Source organism: Canis aureus, chromosome 1, assembly GCF_053574225.1.
Source record: "Canis aureus isolate CA01 chromosome 1, VMU_Caureus_v.1.0, whole genome shotgun sequence".
NCBI lineage: Eukaryota > Metazoa > Chordata > Mammalia > Carnivora > Canidae > Canis > Canis aureus.
Genome location: NC_135611.1, coordinates 39,658,770 through 39,677,165, shown reverse-complemented (window position 1 = coordinate 39,677,165; position 18,396 = coordinate 39,658,770). Strand labels below are relative to the sequence as shown.

Genomic DNA, 18,396 nt, shown 5'->3' with positions numbered 1-18,396 from the left:
TGTGAGTGGGGTGGGGAGGGGCAGAAGAGAATCTTAAGCAGACTCTGCACTGAGTGCAGAGCCCTACTTGGGGCTCAATCCCACCACCCTGAGATCATGACCTGAGCTGAAATCAAGAGTCAGATGCTTAACCTACCAATCTGTGTGGGGCCCCCCTAGATGTTCTCAATTTAAAAGTGGTATAGGTTATTGAAGCTAATCTTTTTCAATGCAGTTGGAATGTTTTTGTGGGTCTACCCCAAATTTTGGTGATATATTTGATAAATCCACACATCAACATTTTATGTGATTTATTTCAGATTTGTCATGCTTTATTTAATAAGGCAGGTAAAGTCTATTTTTTCAAATCAAATCATGAGATATTTTTTGCAATTACAGTCAATCCTTATCAGATTCATTTCATATTTCTACCTCCTAATAACAAAAACAAATTTACTTAAAGTTACAATACAATTTCAGATATCAAATTTAAACTGTGTGAGTTACATGAGTTTTTTAGGAGGTAGAAACGCAAAATAGCTTAAAGACCCATAATTGATGGATTCTTCTGGTCTCCATCGGCCACTTCCGCCTCTTGTCAGCTGAAGCCCCTTTGTTTGAACTCCGTTTTTGCTCATGAGCGACTAGCAGAACTCTATCTTTTCAGACAAAGAGGGAGCCCTTCTTCAGCATAATCAGAAATGCTAAATTTTTATTAACACAGCACTTTGACATTGAAAGCACTGTTCTAAGAGCTTTATAAATATTAATTTGTGTAATCCTAATTACAGTCCCAAGGGGGTCACTGTTACGCCCCCATCGCCCCCATTTAATCTGTAGCAAAACTGGCATTCAAATCCAGTCTGTCTGGTTCTCTTGGTCTTTGCTTTTGTTTTTTTTTTTTTTTTGGTTTTTGCTTTTAATCACCGTGCTACAGCTGCCTCTCTAGAATCATTTTCAATTCTTGAGTCTTCTTAGGGATTTCTCAGGATCATTCTCTTCTTACCTTGGCTATGCCCACTGTTTGAGGATGATGATGAAAACATTTAATGACACTCAGTTAGCTTTCATCTGAGAATCAGTTGCCCTGCAGAGCATTATTATCTTCATTACATAGATAAGGAAAGGAGGAACAAAGGGTCAGGTAAGCGTAACTGAGCCAAAGTTGGAAATAGAAGCCCCTTGCCTTGTGATCTAATCATAATAGAAGTTTCCGTTCCCATGAGTCGCTCAGTAAACAGATTTGGAGAGAGAGACAGTGAATGTCATTGAGGGGAAAGTAGGGACAAAAAATCTGAAACGTAAAACCCTTTGCCTCATCAAATTTATAAAGCAATGGAAGCAAAATTATTTTACAAATATTTTTAAATTTTATTTATTTATTCATAGAGACACACAGAGAGAGAGGCAGAGACACAGGCAGAGGGAGAAGCAGACTCCATGCAGGAAACCTGACGCAGGACTCGATCCCGGGTCTCCGTGCCACTGGGGCTGCCCTTATTTTACATATTTATTCAACATTTCCTATGTTGGGGGAAACGTATTATTTTGGATATAGTCATAATTATAATGTTGTGGGTATTAGCTTGATAAACCAGTTGTGAAGCTTTTGCATAGAGAAGGAAATCATCAATAAAATGAAAAGGCAAACTCCTGAATAGAAGATATCTGCAAATGACATATGTGATAAAGGGTTAATGCCCAAAATATATAAAGAACTTATCCAATTCAACACCTCCCCCCCAATAATCCAATTAAAAAGTGAACAGAGGAGCTGAATAGACAGTCTTCCAAAAAAGACCACAGATGCCTAACAGACACATAAAAAGGTGCTCAACCCCACTCATCATCAGGGAAATGTAAATCAAAACCACAATGAGATATTACCTCACACCTGTCAGAATGGCTAAAATCAAAACCACAAGAAACAACAAGTGTTGGGGAGGATGTGAAGAAAACGGGATCCTCCCGCACTGCTTGGTGGGAATATAAATTGGTGTAGTCCCTGTGGAAAATAGTATGGAGATTCTTCAAAAAACTAAAAATAGAAATACCATAAAACCCATTAAGTCCACTACTGACTATTTACCCAAAGGAAAAGGAAAAAAAAAAAAAAGCACTGATTTGAAAAGATATATGTTTATTCCTGTGTTTATTGCAGTATTGTTTTAAAATAGCCAAGCTATGGAAGCAACCTAGGTTCTATCAATAGATGATTGGATAAAGATATGGAATACCTTATATTATGTATATAATTATATATATGAATAACTCAGCCATAAAAAAATGAGATCTTGGGGCTCCTGGGTGACTCAGTTAAGCGTCCGACTCTTGATTTCGGCTCAGGTGGTGATCTCAGGGTCATGAGATCAAGCCTGGTGTCGGGCTCTGAGATCAGTGCAGAGTCTACTTGAGATTTTCTCTCTCCCTCTGCCTCTGATCACCCTCCTTTCTCTCTCTCAAGAAAAGAAAAAACAACAACAGAATGAGCTCTTGCTGTTTGCAACAACATGGATGGACCTAGAGGGTAACATGCTAAGTGAAATCAGCCAGACAGAGAGAGACAAATACACATAACTTCACTTACAGGTGGAATCTAAAAAACAAAACAAATGAATAAACAAACAAAAAGCAGAATCAGACCCATTAACACAGAGAACAAATTGATGGTTGCCAAAGAGGGAGGTGGTGGGGGGAATGGGTAAAATGGGTAAAGGGATGTGGCTGGTACAGGCTTCTAGGTACAGAATAAATAAGTCATGGGGATGAAAAGCACAGCATAAGGAATATAGTCAATGGTATTGTAGTGATGTATGGATGGGGACAGATGGGAGCTATACTTGGGGTGAGCACAGCACAGTGTATAAACTTATGGAATCACTATGTTGTGTGTCTGAAACTAATGCATAATGTAACATTGTGTACCAACTATACTTTTTTTTTTAAAAGAGAGAGACTCTTACAGTGCCATATGGTTCAAGATCTGGGTCATGATCTAGCCTCACCGTGGGCCAAAGTGAGTTGAAATTCGAGTGAGACGAGTCACACAGGGTGGGCTCTGCGCTGGTATATTCCCTAATTAAAGAAGTTTGGTTCACTTGCCTAATTCTTGGTTTTTAATCTGGGAATGAAGGAAAACTTGTGAAGTAGTCTCCTGGAAAAAAAATGGTAGTTGTTGATGTATATGCCAAATTCACTCTTCCTAAGCTTAGGGGTTGAGGTAGCCTGAGAATCCATTTGATATTGCGGCCCACTGGTGCAGAGGGGGTAAAACAAAATCTAGGTGCCCCTACACTACTAAGAACAGTCAGAAGTTGGGGGAAATGGGGAAAAGCATCCAACTTGCTTTTGGATTTAAAAAGAGAGAAAATACAACTTTATAAGGGAAAAGGCTCATAGTTTTCACTTTGGCTTTGTGGGTGCTGAAGAGAGCTATAAAAAAGAGGCTGAAAAAGAGGATAAAGAAAAATCCAAGGCTGCCAGTGCGGAGGGTGAGTTAGAGAGGCAGTTTTGGGGCCTGATGGCGGATGGGACTGGCCAGCACGGAGAAGTGGAGGGAAAGGCACACTTGGACAGAGAGACTGGCTAGGGAAAGCTCCAACACTGCAAAGTGCTTTAATGGACTTGAACTTCTCCCATCACTTTTGGCTGCTCACCACTGTTATCACTGCCCTTTGAAATTCTAATTAGCCAATTAATCACTGTTCACAGCCCCCGCAGCTCACCAAAGGGAAAATGTTGTTCCCAGTTGTAGCCAAAGCAAAATCACCCCAGGTCTAGATGAACTCAAGGAAAACCGGTCTTGGAGGTTAACAACTCCTTCCTCCTGCCTTAAGTAGACTTGGTAAATTCTAGACTGGGTAAATTCTAGGTGATGTTCAAAATGAAACAGGCCTGTAAAATTTTTGCCTAAACCAGAATTTTAACATGTAGCTTAAAACCTTTAAACACAGAGAACTTCTTCCTTATTGACTGCATTTTTAATTTCACTGTCTTCTGTTTCAAATCTAGTCACTTACTTGCATACAGTTATCCACAAGATATTTGTGCAAATGGGGGAACATAAATTTGGTACTGAGCAAGCTCTGTTGAAGCTTTGTCATGTTAATACAGCCACAAATGAAAGTAAAATTTTATTTTTAGATTTAACCTCATAAATTGCCCCAGAGCAATTTTTTATTTCCAGCTGATGTATTTGAAGAAAATAGGTTCAGATTTATTGGGTCTGTTAATAAAAAAAAAAAAAAATTAAATGACCTCCTGTAGTTTTGCTGCTATTTATTGATCTCTTTCAAATTTAGCCAGCAATTCAATCTGCAGTAAGGCGTGTTGAATGAAATGGATTGTGAATGTAAAAATGGAAAGAACATTTAGAAAGCATTTTCAAGTCCCAGAAAGTAGCTTTAATAAATGAGAATAAATTAAATTCACATCACTGGGGGAAAAAAAAGATAGATTTTGTTTTAATGGTGAACTACACAGAAATCATATATTGCATGTAGGATCTATTGGACACTTTTAAGAAGCTAGCCCATATAGTGGACTGCTGTAGCTCTGATGAATGAAGGATCTAGAATAATCTATCTTATAACTATACCCACAGAGATTTTGAAAAATTACTTCAAACATGATTAGGGTAATTCACTTTTGCTTTCCCCACCCAACCATTGGAACTACTATGACCACTACTACTACTACTGGTAGTAATGATACTAATTACTAATTAATAATAGTAATAAAAACAAGCTCACTTGACTTCAAAATGAGAAGACTCACTGGGGTGATTTCCCACTATTAGATGAAGTGACCTCTATATTGCCAAATCCACATGTATGTTTCCAATACATTTCCTATTTCACCTTTGTTATGGCTGTCATTACTGATCATCTCTTTGTTCTTGAAACTCTTTGGCTTCCCTAGTACCATGCATAATTGTGTACTGTTTCTCTGCAAGCTGCTGTCTTCTCCTTCTAGTTCTTCCTCCTGGGATGCTTTGATTCAGCCAACTTTTTAACCTGTAGCTTTAAAGTAAGCCTTAAATAATGAGGTTTCCCAGGGTTATGCCCTGGCTCTTTCCTTTCATTACCCTTTTCCTGGGTAACCACCTTTATTCTGTTGGCATCAGCTAACTCTTATATGTTGATTTCTATTTCTTTTTTACAGTTCATCACTCGCTCCTCATCTCAAACTCAGTATGGTTAGAACTGAAATCATTATCTTACCCCTAAATATGATTCTATCTTTCTATTCCCCTAAATTTTACCTCAGGTTTAATCCCTGCCTCCAGCTTTGCCTTCTCTAGACCCTTCTCCTGCCTGCCCCAAATCATTTCTAAGATGGAAATCTAATCATAGGCTTCTGCTCAAAGCCTTCAATGACTCCTGCTGGAATTCATATTAAAGTTCAGACCCATTAGCAGGAGCAAATGGATGGTCATCCCTGTCCATGGCTTCACATTTTCCACCAGCTCCCCCTCCCCAAGCCCAGACTATAGTCAAAACCAATGCCCCAGGTGAAATTAGGTTCCTCCTATGACTTCTATGGCACCCTGCATGTATCACACTTTATTACAATCATTTATTCAGTAACAAAAATGTACAGAGTGCCAACTATATGCCAGACAGTGTTCTGTGCACCAGGGAGATAGTTTTGGGCAAAGCAAAGTTTTTGTTCTCATGGAATCCAATTCTAGATGAAGAAACAGACAGTAAACATAAATAAGGAAAATAACATAGAAAAATTGATAGTAAGGGACTTGGAGGTCCTTCCATTAGGGAAGTTGGCGCTGGTCTTTCTGGGAAGGTAATGTGAACAGATAAATGATAACAATAAAAGTGGCTGTCTGAAGATCTAGAGGAACAAGGTTCCCAGTGGAGGGAACAGCAAGTTGAAAGGCTCCTGAGATTGTAATAAGATGTTTGAGAGATGCAAAGAAGCCAGGGAGGCTTGAGAAGTCACTCAAGTAGAAGATGAAAGGGAGCGATGCAGGAGATGGGCTGGGGAGGTCAATGGGGGCTAGGTAGGGGCTTGGATTTATTTTAATTGCAGTAGAAAGCCACTGGAGGGTTTTCAGTAGGGCAGAAGTTTCTTATGGCAGTGGGTAGGATCACAGGCAGTGGCATAGCCTAGATTCAGGGTCATGATGTCTTGAACTGGGATTTTAGCAGGGAAGTCACAGAAAGGGTCATGTTTGGTAATAATTCGGATATATTGCCAATAGAAGATGCTGATGGATTGTGTGTGGTAGATGTTTATGTCTGTGACTCATTGTGTAGCAAGTAAGCTCTTTGTGGAAAGGGACCATTTCTTCATATCTGCATTTTTAGTTCACACCTGGCACCTAACAGGTCACTGATACTGTTTTGAGAATAAAGGAAGTGAAAGGAAAAATATGTTGCAGCTGGGGCAGTCAGCAAAGCCTTTGTGGTAAACGTGATAATTGACCTATAACTTTAAAGATGGTCAAGTTTTGACTGGTAGAAATGGAAGTAGAGGGAATGTGAGTCCTTAACATTTCTGGATCTACATACCTTATGTCTTCATATTTAAAGTTGTAAGTCAAACTAATTGACTGTTAAATAAAATGTATTCTATCTATTCTGAAGTTATAAATCAAGCTAGCAAACTGTTAAATAAAACATGCTCTATCCTTTAACCTTGACAAATATACTTTGGCCGTGGGATGGGAGAGCCAGCCCCTGGACCCTGGTATGAGGCATGCCCCCTCCCTGCCCATCCCAGATTCCTCATATTCATGTGTGTGAACCCTCTGGCCTGTAGAGGGTACCTTAACCCCTGGCCCCTGTGCAATCAGGCCACAGAAGCTGCCATTGGACTATTACTGGAGAAGGGAATTTTGGGTCTCAGGTATCCAGAGCATGGACTAGACGGCAGGACTAGGACTCAGGGTGAACACCTCCCTTTGGCCCTGACAATTTTTCACCCCCAGAGGAAGGGTAAGAGCCAGAACACGGTCCATATAAAGGGTGAAACTGGGGCAAAGGCCTTTTTTACCTGGATCTAAGGATGGTGCTGGTTGAGGGGGTAAGAGGTGGGAATCGTGAGGCATATTAAGGGAATAAAGAAAGACTAGTTTGTTTGCAGCAGAGAATTCATACAGCCGAGGGAAGACCAGATCCTAGGTGGACAAGAATTTGAGGATAAAGAACTTTGATCATACAGGCAATGGGGAATTCAAACTCTTAAGCAAGAGGAAGAAATGATTAGACATTTGTGCACAGGCTGGATGGGAAAGCAGGGGGAGACAGTGATATCAGCAGAATTAATGGACTGCAAGGGTCAGGGCCAGAAGTAACAAGAACTGAAAGCAGAGAGAAAGGAGTTCATGTAATTTCTAAGAAGAAGAGACAATCAATTAGATGTAGGGCTTGAAGGAGACAGAGAAATGGGGTCAAGGATGGTTTTGCAAGAGAAAAATATGGCTGCTGCTTTATTCCTAGTGCTGTGGACTGGATTTCGTGTCCCTTCCAAATTCATATGCTGAAGTTCTAATATGATGGTATTCGGAGGTGGGGCCTCTGGGAAGTAATTACATTGTGAGAGTCTGACCCCCACAATGGGATTGGCGTCCTTCTAAGAAGAGGAAAGAGCTAGCCTTCTCTCTCTCTGCTATGTGAGGATGGAAGGAGAAGGAGTTGTAAGCCAGGATCTGCCAGAGGCTTGATCTTGGACATCCCAGCCTCCAGAGCTGTGAGAAATAAGTGCTTGTGGTTGAAGCCACCCACTCTATGGTATTCTTGTTACAGCAGCTCGAACTGAGTAAGACTCAAAGGAAGGCTCTTTTCCCTCTGAGAGGTCAAGGGAGGTGTGGGTATGCTTTGAACACCGTTCCTATAACCAGTGCCAAGTCTGACTTCTCACAGCTCCTATGAACCTCGCCTCCCCCTCAAAGTCTTTTCCAGTGAGCACCTCACCCCAGCTCAGCACCCCCATCCACTGTCTGGCTGAGCCAGGAGGGCAGTGTTAGCTGGGAGCTCTAAATTATGTTCACTTTGGGAGTGGAGGAGGGGTTTTGTAGAGATTATAAAAATGTAGGATTATTCTAAAAGGATAAACAAGTCCATCCCGAGGCAGGTACCCAAGTCATGGTCAGATAACATTAAATGATCATCATCGGGAAACAGAAGAGCTGACAGGGTGATGTGGTATCCAAACTGCCCGGGTTTGAATCCTGACTCTGCCTCTTGCCAGCTGTGTGACCTAGAAAGTCCAAACCAGAACGTCTTCTTCTTCTGGAGTCCTGCTAGCATGAGTGTTTTCTGTCCTGACATGGGTGCTGGGAGCGGAGAGGGAACTGTCCCTCCTTTTACCACATGGAGGAGTGAAGACAAAGGCCAGGGAGCTTTCACGGCACTCAGAAGCACTGGGGGCAGCAGTGTCATGATAGAGCCAACAAATTAAAAGCATTTTCCATGAAAACAAAAACAAAAACAAAAAAAACCCCCCAAAACCAACTAGGCCTATAGATTTGTGCCATTTGATAGAAAAGTAACAGTTTTATATTTTACATACTGGAATATAAAATGCCTTTTGGCAAAGACCTCAGTAATTTTACTTGTTAGGTTATTTTTTCATTAGGCTCTTATTATAACCATCTGTTGGGATGTGCTAACTAGTTGTTTGTCACTAGTTCTTTCCCCCGTCCTCTTTCCACGGTTGCTTGGCAGCTGAGTTTGTTTTTCATTTCAATCAGTGGCACACAATTTCAAGCAGATGTTTTTAAAAGTGCTTGACTTTTAAGCAGAGTATGCAGTGCCCTCTTGACGGTGAGGCTACACTCAAGCCAGAATCTGGTTTGCAAATGAGGGTGCTGGGAACGGGGATCTTTGACAGCTTTCCTCTGGGATATTAGTGCCTGGGCCTGGAAGCATCTTAGCATCTCGGACCTGCACAGTCCATTCCTTGGAGGAACGGAGGCCCAGCACACACTTGTAGGGCTGAGAAGCACACACTTTCTATTAGGGTGCCCTGTATTTGAACCCTGCCTCCATCGCCTGCTGACTGGATGAACGTGAGCAAAGCTCTCAGTCTCTTGTGTGTTACATGGGGATACGAATGGGATAGCACCTCATAGGCTGCTGTGAGGATGAGGAGTGATAAGGTACATAAAGCATGTTCGTTCAATGACTGACACAGAATAAGCACTCAGCTCCTGCCAAAATGGTGGGTATGATTTCTATCTTGATTTTTAAAAAACCTTCCCCCTATGGGGTTGGTTGCTATTAATATTATCACTGAGTTGTAGATGAGGAAGGTGAAGCACAGAGAGGTGAAGTAACGTGCCCAAGGCAGCACAGCTAGTAAAGTGGCAGTGCAGTCTGGCTCCAGAGTCTCTCTCTGTTCGGTGCTTTTGGGTGCTAAGTGGGGCTGGGTGGTGCATAGTAGGCAGTGCATACTCTGTTTTAGGCACCAGGGGTAAGCACTTTACAGCACAAGGCTCCATTGAGCTCCCTAAGCTAACTCTCTTACCATGGTCCGGGGGATGCTATTACTCCCTTCATGCTAGAGATGAGGGAAGTCAGCGAGATCAAAGGAGGTCAGGGAGGACATATGCTGCCGAGAGGGGCTGGCTCCAGAGCTGGTGCCCCACACTGTTTCTTTGCACACTGCTGGGCAGTTCTCCAGATCCTTCAGAGCTGCATGGACCCGCGTGGTCACCTCCCATAAATGTCCCCAGGATGCCAACAGGTTTCCGGGAGACACAAGAGTTGAAGCCCACGTGTCCTGACTCCAGCCCATTGTTTTATGTTTTTGTTCATGGTATTATAATAACATTATTAACTGCCACTGTGAGTAACTCAATATACTTCATATTTTCTTTTCCTCTGGCCCCAAGTCTTATAATAATACAAAGATTCTAAAATGAATAAATATTAAAAACCTAATTTGCACAAGCACGAGGAAGTCCAGAAGGCCAAGTAAACAAGAAATCTGGGCACTTTTCTTCAGAAAATAAAAGTAGCAGGAAAAAGAAATAAGCTAAAAAGTGGTAAAAGTAGATGTGGGAAAATAATACTGCAAAATTCCTTCATGTTATCCATATTCTGGAAAATTACTGTCCACAATTACTTATTAGAAGGTATTGCTGGTTATAGTTCTGCCAGGAAAAGGGTTGGTTTTTGTTTTTTTAATTAAGTATTTTCTGCTAGTTCTGCCCACTAGATACCATAACAAAATTTTAGTAGTATGGAAAAGTCCAGGCCTGCTCTCCCTGTACGGTGATTTTAATTGATTTTATACTTGAACCTTATACCTGGGGATATGATGAGATGACGCCATAGTTTATTGTCAGTAATAGGATAGTCATTAAAATGTTGCTTTCTATGACATCTCAGGCAGGGCCGTTTATTATGGAGAATCTTGTTTTCAAATGTTTTGACCTATTACAAATTTCCTCATGATGCGCCACGAGGAAAGACAGCCTGGAAAAGCCTGTCCTAAAGACAGCCTCTCTCCTCTTCAGGGAGCACAAGATCATAAGCATTTGCTTTTGCTAAGCCCAGTTATGGAGGGCCTATTTACCATTATTTAAACATACTTAGCTTCATAAATGTTTTCTCTTTTAGAACCTCAGCCTTGTTAGGATGCGCATTTTGAAATTGTATTAATTTCTAAGAAACCAGGATCTATACACCCCTACCGATTTCCACATGGGGTTGCTTTCTTCCAGATACTTACTGGATTTCAGATGGAATTAGACAGGTGGTCTTAGGCTCAAAGCTATTCAAGGCTGATAGAAAAATAAAGTAGGGCCAGCAGCCTTTGCCACAGAGAGCCTGTCTCAGTACTGACAGACCCCTCAGGGTCTTCAGTCCAATTCTGCAGTGACAGGTGATGCCCATGCTGATCTCAGCTGAACCTGGCATCTCTGGGCTCCTGGGGACCAGGGGTGACTTGGACAGACCCACCTGCCTGCCTAGAATCTTTTGGGTCTGGAACAAATCTGAGCCGCTCACCTGTGACAACCACAGGACCACAGCTGAGGTGGACCAGATGCCAGGGAGGAAGCAGGTGGAAAGGGTACAGTCTTTCTCTTTCTCTTGCCTCTTCAGCTCAGTTCAGCAGAAGCACACTGAGTTCTTGTTAGGCTGCCATACAGTCTGCAAAAAAAGCTGTTTGTCATGGAGGCTCACAGCTCCTTCTCCTGCAAAGCACCATGGTAATATGAGATTCGCCTCCCCTCTTCATTCGCCGCTCATTCTTTGCTATCTCAGAGCTGGGAGATATACCAAATAAATATACACCTTGGCACATCTGGAGACTCAGTTGTATCTAAGCCCAAATAACACCAGAGAGGGTCCTTACCAGAGAACAGAGCTGGGACAGCACTGTCATCTTGAGAGAAAATATTACTTTGTGCTGAGAGCTTTATACACATCATCTCAATTAATCCTTACAACAACTCTATGGGGGAGTACTATTTTACTATTTTTAATATCATTTTACAGAGAATGAGGCATCCAGAGATGAGGTAACTTGTCAACAGTCATTCGGCCTGTAAGTGATGGATTCAAGATCCATACCCAGGTTGGATTAACTCCAGAGGCCAAGAACTTAACCGATTTTGCTACATTGCATTTGTCATTAATCTTATTTATTAATATGTAAGAAATGAGGGGCATTCAAGCATTTTACTCATCTGAACGTGCCTACTTTTTGACTTCACATCAAAATGCATGCACCATCAGTTTCTATCAACTACCAAATGCACAAATCAGAAATACAGCTCAGCCCAGTGTCATGAGCCATGGATACTCTCGTCAGAGAAAAACCCACCCGAATATATTGCACTTGGTGTGGAGTGACAGAGCTGTCATAAAGGTAATCATGTAAAAAACAAAATCTGCCATTATTAGGTTTCTGAATTTCCGAGAAGGGGTTGTTTTCTGTACTGGCTAATGATGAACACACTTCTTCTATTCATCATTTCCAGTTTTATACTCTTGGGAGTAGGTTATCATAACTATCAAACCAGAGATATAAAAGACTAGGAAACATTTAGTTTCCGAATATAATGGCTTAGAATCCCAGTAAATCAAAAAAGCAAGGGGGAACATAAACAATACAGTTATGATGCCAGCTGGAGAATCTTTATAGTTGAGCCTTGACAGTGGTTTGCAAGTTTTCATGTTGACAATGATAAAAAAGAAAGAAAAAAAGAAAGAAAGAAAGAAAGAAAGAAAGAAAGAAAGAAAGAAGGAAGGAAGGAAGGAAGGAAGGAAGGAAGGAAGGAAGGAAAGAAAGAAAGAAAGAAAGAAAGAAAGAAAGAAAGAAAGAGGGCGTGCTGCGGAGGAACGGCTGTTGACCCGCGGGCCTCGGCTCTCGGCTCCCGGCTCCCGGCTCCCGGCTCGTCGGCGGCTCCCGCGCTCTCCTCTCCCCCCGTGAAGACGCGGCCATGGCGCTCCGGGTCACCAGGAACACAAAAGTGAATGTTGAAAACAAGGCGAAGATCGGTATGGCAGGGGCAAAGCGGGTGCCTCTGGCCTCTGCTGCAGCCTCCAAGCCCGGCCTGAGGCCAAGAACTGCTCTGGGAGACATTGGTAACAAAGTCAGTGAACAACCACAAGCCAAACTGCCTCTGAAAAAGGAAGCAAAAACTGCGGTTCCTGGAAAAGTCATTGCTAAAAAAATACCAAAGCCTCTGGAGAAGGCACCTGAGCCTGTCCCTGTCCCGGAACCAGAGCTGGAACCTGAGCCGGTTAAAGAAGAAAAACTTTCGCCCGAGCCTATTTTGGTTGATACTCCCTCTCCAAGCCCGATGGAAACATCTGGATGTGCTCCTGCAGAAGAATATCTGTGTCAGGCTTTCTCTGATGTAATTCTTGCAGTGAATGATGTAGATGCAGAAGATGGAGCTGATCCAAACCTTTGTAGTGAATACGTGAAAGATATTTATGCTTATCTGAGACAACTTGAGGAAGAACAAGCAGTCAAACCAAAATACCTACTGGGTCGTGAAGTCACTGGAAACATGAGAGCCATCCTAATTGACTGGCTAGTACAGGTTCAAATGAAATTCAGGTTACTGCAGGAGACCATGTACATGACTGTTTCCATTATTGATCGGTTCATGCAGAATAACTGTGTGCCCAAGAAGATGCTGCAGCTGGTTGGTGTCACTGCCATGTTTATTGCAAGCAAATATGAGGAAATGTACCCTCCAGAAATTGGTGACTTTGCCTTTGTGACTGACAATACTTACACTAAACACCAAATCAGACAGATGGAAATGAAGATTCTAAGATCTTTAAATTTTGGTCTGGGCCGCCCTCTACCCCTGCATTTCCTTCGGAGAGCATCTAAGATTGGAGAGGTTGATGTTGAGCAACATACTTTGGCCAAATACCTGATGGAGCTATCTATGTTGGACTACGATATGGTACACTTTCCTCCTTCTCAGATTGCAGCAGGAGCTTTTTGCTTAGCGCTGAAAATTCTCGATAATGGTGAATGGACACCAACTCTACAGCATTATCTGTCCTACACTGAAGAATCCCTTCTAAATGTTATGCAACACCTGGCTAAGAATATAGTCATGGTGAATCGTGGGCTTACAAAGCACATGACTATCAAGAACAAGTATGCCGCCTCTAAGCATGCTAAGATCAGCACTCTGGCACAGCTAAATTCTGCACTAGTTCAAGATTTAGCCAAGGCTGTGGCAAAGGTGTAACTTGTAAACATGCATTGGAGTATTGTAATATCTGCAAATAAAATTGGCACCATGTGCCATCTGTATATATTATATGTTACCTTTACTTTTAATAAAGCTTGTGGTCCTTTTTAACTTCTTACACCTTAAAAAAAAAAAAAAAAAAAAAAAAAAAAAAAAAAAAAAGAAAGAAAGAAAGAAAGAAAGAAAAAAGTAATCTGCCTAGGAGGACCAAAATCTCCAAGCACATACACACAGAAGATAATTACAAGATCCTGGGACTGGAAGTGACTTTTAATGTAATCCTTGCTTTTAGGACTGACCATTTCATTGCTTTTAAGAGCAGAGAGGTCAACAGAACTATAAAGATTTAATAATACCTGTATGGGTAATTTTCTGGAGAAGCCAAAGGATCTCCCCTCCTGCCAGTCTTTCCTCCCAATACCCCAACGTGCATGCACGCGCATGCGCGCGCACACACACACGTGCTTGCACGCCCTTTGACCAAGGAATTCTAGGCTTCGATGGCAATTATATCTTGACTGGATCATTGGACTATATTAATTGAAATGATCTTTACTCCTTAAAGTTGAACTTCACTATTAATTTTGTTATGCAGAGTTTACTAATCCCCTAAAAGCTAAGAACAGAGATTCTTAAACAGGAGTTCATAAATTGGCTCCCTTGAAACAGGACGAACAATTTCCTCTGTGGAATTATTTGTACAGTGTCCTGTGGAGAAGTTTCATAGCTTTAATGGGATTCTCAAAGGCTTTCTGAGTCCCCTTCCTAGCTTCAAGACCCCTGTCCTAGAGGCCTCTATGAGGCTGAGCGACATGAAAGTTTATTTTATTTTATTTTTAAAAAGATTTTATTTATTCATGAGAAAGAGGAAGACAGAGAGACAGAGACAGAGACAGAGACAGAGGGAGAAGCAGGCTCCCTGAAGACTCAATGCCAGGACCCCGGGATCACAACCTGAGCCAAAGACACCAGGCACCTGAAATCGGAGTTTTAAAAGGAATCCTGTTTCACTCTAACTCAGCACTTTCTAGATTACAGTCTTACATCAGTTCAAAGTAGGTTTGCCACCAAAAAATTTTAGTGTTCAGAGCACTTGGATTTGGGGATCAAGAATAAGCAATTGTAGACCTGTCTTCTTGCAACAACCATTGGTTACATCTTATTTTCTCCAGTTCCCAAGGTCCTCATTCTTATGTCATCGTTGAGTTACCAACCTTGGCTTGTCCTCTTATCGATAGTCCTTTGACTACAGAGTCGGGCTGACAGCTGAACCAGCTACCCGGTATATCTCTTACCTTCACACTCATTTGAATTGTGTCCTGCTTTACACGGCGGCTCCCTTCTCCTATTAATGCTCTGGCTGAAGAAGATTCCTCTCTTCTCTTGGCTTTGCCTTGCACTCTCCCGGTTCCCGAGGTAGTCTCTCTCGCCACAGCTCCAGTATTCCAAGGGCTGTCTGCTGCCTGTCTAATAAATTCTCAAGGAGCTCTCAAAGTACTCCTGATGACGTTGGTTTGTTCACTGGTCAGAAGAACACTCTTCCCCTGGAGATGAGAGGACATTCCTCAGTTTCATTCGGGTATGCCTGAGAGGTGCTTCCAGGCTGCTTGAGAATGAATGACACAGAAAATCGTCCTGGGGATGGCACTCCTCGGTTCTCTTCCCCATTCCAGAGTGTCCCCAGAGAAGGAATGTGGGCTCTAACATCATCATGACAGCTGAGAGCAACACTGCCAGTGGCACAGGGTCAGTGGCATGTGGCAGCCGTCAAAGGCCACCTGCATGATACTGGATGGCCACGGGGATCATACAGTTTAACACTGGTGCAGTGCAAAGAGCATGATCAGACATATGGGAGTTTGATTTCGAATTCGTTTGCATGCTGTGTGACCTCGGGTCAGTTACTTAAATTCTCTGTGCTTCAAGCTGTAAAATGGGGATAATGTTACTACTCGACAAAGGCTATAATTAGGAGAATATGAGACAACCTAAATAAATGTCCCAATAAATTTCCAGTCTCTTCCTTCCATGCCTTTCCATCGGTTTTCTCTTGCCAGTCCAGGAAACTCTGGAAGAGCAAGAACATGTCTTCTCTTTGTATTTATTCTTAGCACAGGATCTGGCCCGTAGCAGGCATGCAACAAACTGTTGAATAAATGGATGAATGAATACAATTGTTTTTGTTGTTGGTGGCACACCTTTGGTTCCTCCTAAATCTGATATTCACAATTTGATGAGAGGCCACCAGGGTGAAGATGCCTGAGCCAGAGCTTTATGGTCTAAATAACCATATTTGTTTCCGATGTAGATAACAGAGTAACACTGCACAAGCTCTTTCATCCTGATCTTGTGTTTAACTTTAAAAAAAATGGAACTTTTAATTGTATAGACAGACTAATACCTCCTGATAGCTAGTGTTAAAATGTTACATTTTTAAAATGATGTCTCAATTTTGAGTAAGGTTTGAAGACCTACTGCAACTCAATATATTTTCTTCTAATCCTCAACTGGTATTAATTAAAATTTAGCTTAATCCTAGTGTTCCCTTGGGTTCAGGCAGATTATAATGACCAAGCTAATTCTGCAATGTTTTAGTAGAACCCAAGATTCATTGAGGGCTTTATGTAGGTTTTGGGAATTAAGATGCTGTAAATTTTAAAACCTATTCAAGCAGCTCTATATTTAATTATTCCTCCATTCTCTTGGAATAGAGAAGAAAGGAAATGATTTCAAAATTATTAACACAGAAATCACTGATGTGCTTTTGCAGCATTTTCGATTAGCCTCAGTAGCTTTACCTGTAAAAGGGGCATTGGCAGGATTGCTGTGCCCTCTGAAACATGCATGGAAACACCCAGGGCTTGGCCAGCTGTGCAAAGCTGCAGCTGCTGGATGTCACTTTATTTTGTTATTTTGCCAGAAATCCTTTTCAGTGCTTATTTTTCATAATCCCAAGATTATGTGGTCTAGCGGTAAACAAGGACTATGTAGGTTTTACTTATAATCTACATTTTTCCTTCTGATTCTTTTCTTTTTTCATTCCATCTGAGTCTTTTTTTTTTCCATCTGATTCTTAAGGGTACATTTTTTCTTTTTTGCCTGTGATGGGGTAAAATGAAAGTCTCTGTGAGTAATCGCTGTGCCAAGAATCCAGGTAGGAGAGGAGAAAGATCTGAAGAGAGCAGAAGAGCAAGACCAGCTGGCTGGAATGTGCTCTCACCTCTCTCTGAGAGGTAGGTAATATAATCCATTTCTCCCAGAGAGCACACTGACAGTGGAGGTGAAAAATGCTGCTCTGGAGGCTGGAGGTAAGATGCTCGACAGGGCTGACAATGGGTAAGGACAAAGTGGTGAATAAAGATGCTTAAATTCCTCATACTTGTCCTATGTGACCTGGCACTTCTTCTAGGATTCAAGAACATGTGTACACTTAATTCAGCCCGGCCCCACGCACTACTCCCCACAAGAAGGAAAATCTGTCTTGATTTCTCTTTTCCATCCATTCCTTTTTTTATTTCTTCCAATAGAATCTTAAATTATACCTGGGTAGAGGTACACTGTCACACAGATGAGTCTACTTCATCTCTTCTGATGATGAGAGGGGATACACAAGGTGGGAGCCAGCAGAAACAGCCTTTGATTAATATTTCAGTCACAGAGGAGGAAGCAGGCTACACGATAAAGGCATATTAAGAAATAGCTCCCAGACAAATGTATTTTGTGAGTTCATCTTGAATCATCCAACATCACATTCACACTGCATCAAAATTCAGGTGATTTATACAATCGCATTAGGTTCTATTAGTATTAATGGGAAATATGCATGTATATCAATATATGCATTAGTGGAGACAGACTCCCCAAAGGGTTTCTGCTTTGGGGCAAAAGCTGCTATTATTTGTCCCTTCTCCATGATGGAAATAGAATTATGCCCATTAAGTAAGTGTTCGATACTCCATGCTCAGCAGAAAAGGGGCTCACTCCTAAAGACACAAATAAAATTGTATTTTGTCTTTGTAATTAAAAGCATTGTAGCAAATGGCCATGTCTTACTATTATTTACTACTTGCTAAAAATATACTTATTTTTATTATCAGCTGTGGCTAGTCATTGATTCTAGTGGAAGAGAATGGTTTCCTAGTTCTTCATTCCTGTGTCAAAGAGGAAGAAATAGGCCAAGTTTGGTAGGGCTTTTATTGAGAGAGGCATCCCAGAAGTAAAACAATAAACTGTCAGGAAAGATCATTTTTCCAATTCACAAAGCAGGAAAAGGCTAAGGCTTCAGCCTGCTGGTATTCTGGTGGAAAGAAGTTTTAAGTCAAATTAGAGGCAATAAGAACTCCACAGTGTGTCATCATTGTACCAGCAATGATGCTTTTGGCCACTAATAACAGAAGACCCAATTCCACATGTCTTAACCCATTAGGAGGTTGATTATTTCACAAAGAGGAAGTCCAAATCATTTCAGGGTTAACTTGCCTGTTCTACCGTGCTGTTGAGGACCCTGTCCATCCTGGCCCTCCACCATCCAGCAGGTGATCTTTGTACTTCGATGGTGAACAATGTTGCTAAGATGCTGGCCTCAGTTGCAGACCCAATACCAACCCAATACCAGTGAAGGAAGGAAGATCATCTTCTATACATCTCTTTTTATTGGTAAGCAAGTTTTTTCCAGGAGTCCTCGGCAGCTAGCCTTAGGTCCTGTTTCTCTTCCATCATCA

At 41.7% G+C, this 18,396-nt stretch overlaps 1 protein-coding gene and 1 pseudogene across 1 annotated transcript in view; one reads left to right on the top strand and one right to left on the bottom strand.

Annotated features, from left to right (window-relative positions):
• SASH1 (SAM and SH3 domain containing 1) overlaps nucleotides 1-15,129 on the bottom strand; it is a 314,852-nt gene extending 299,723 nt beyond the window's left edge. Inside the window, exon 1 of the mRNA XM_077896440.1 lies at nucleotides 14,971-15,129. Coding sequence (XP_077752566.1) covers nucleotides 14,971-14,982 — 12 coding nt within the window. The 5' untranslated portion in view covers nucleotides 14,983-15,129. The remainder of the gene's footprint in view (nucleotides 1-14,970) is intronic.
• On the top strand, nucleotides 12,284-13,786 carry LOC144313313 (G2/mitotic-specific cyclin-B1 pseudogene; annotated as a pseudogene).
• Nucleotides 15,130-18,396: the final 3,267 nt, after the last annotated feature.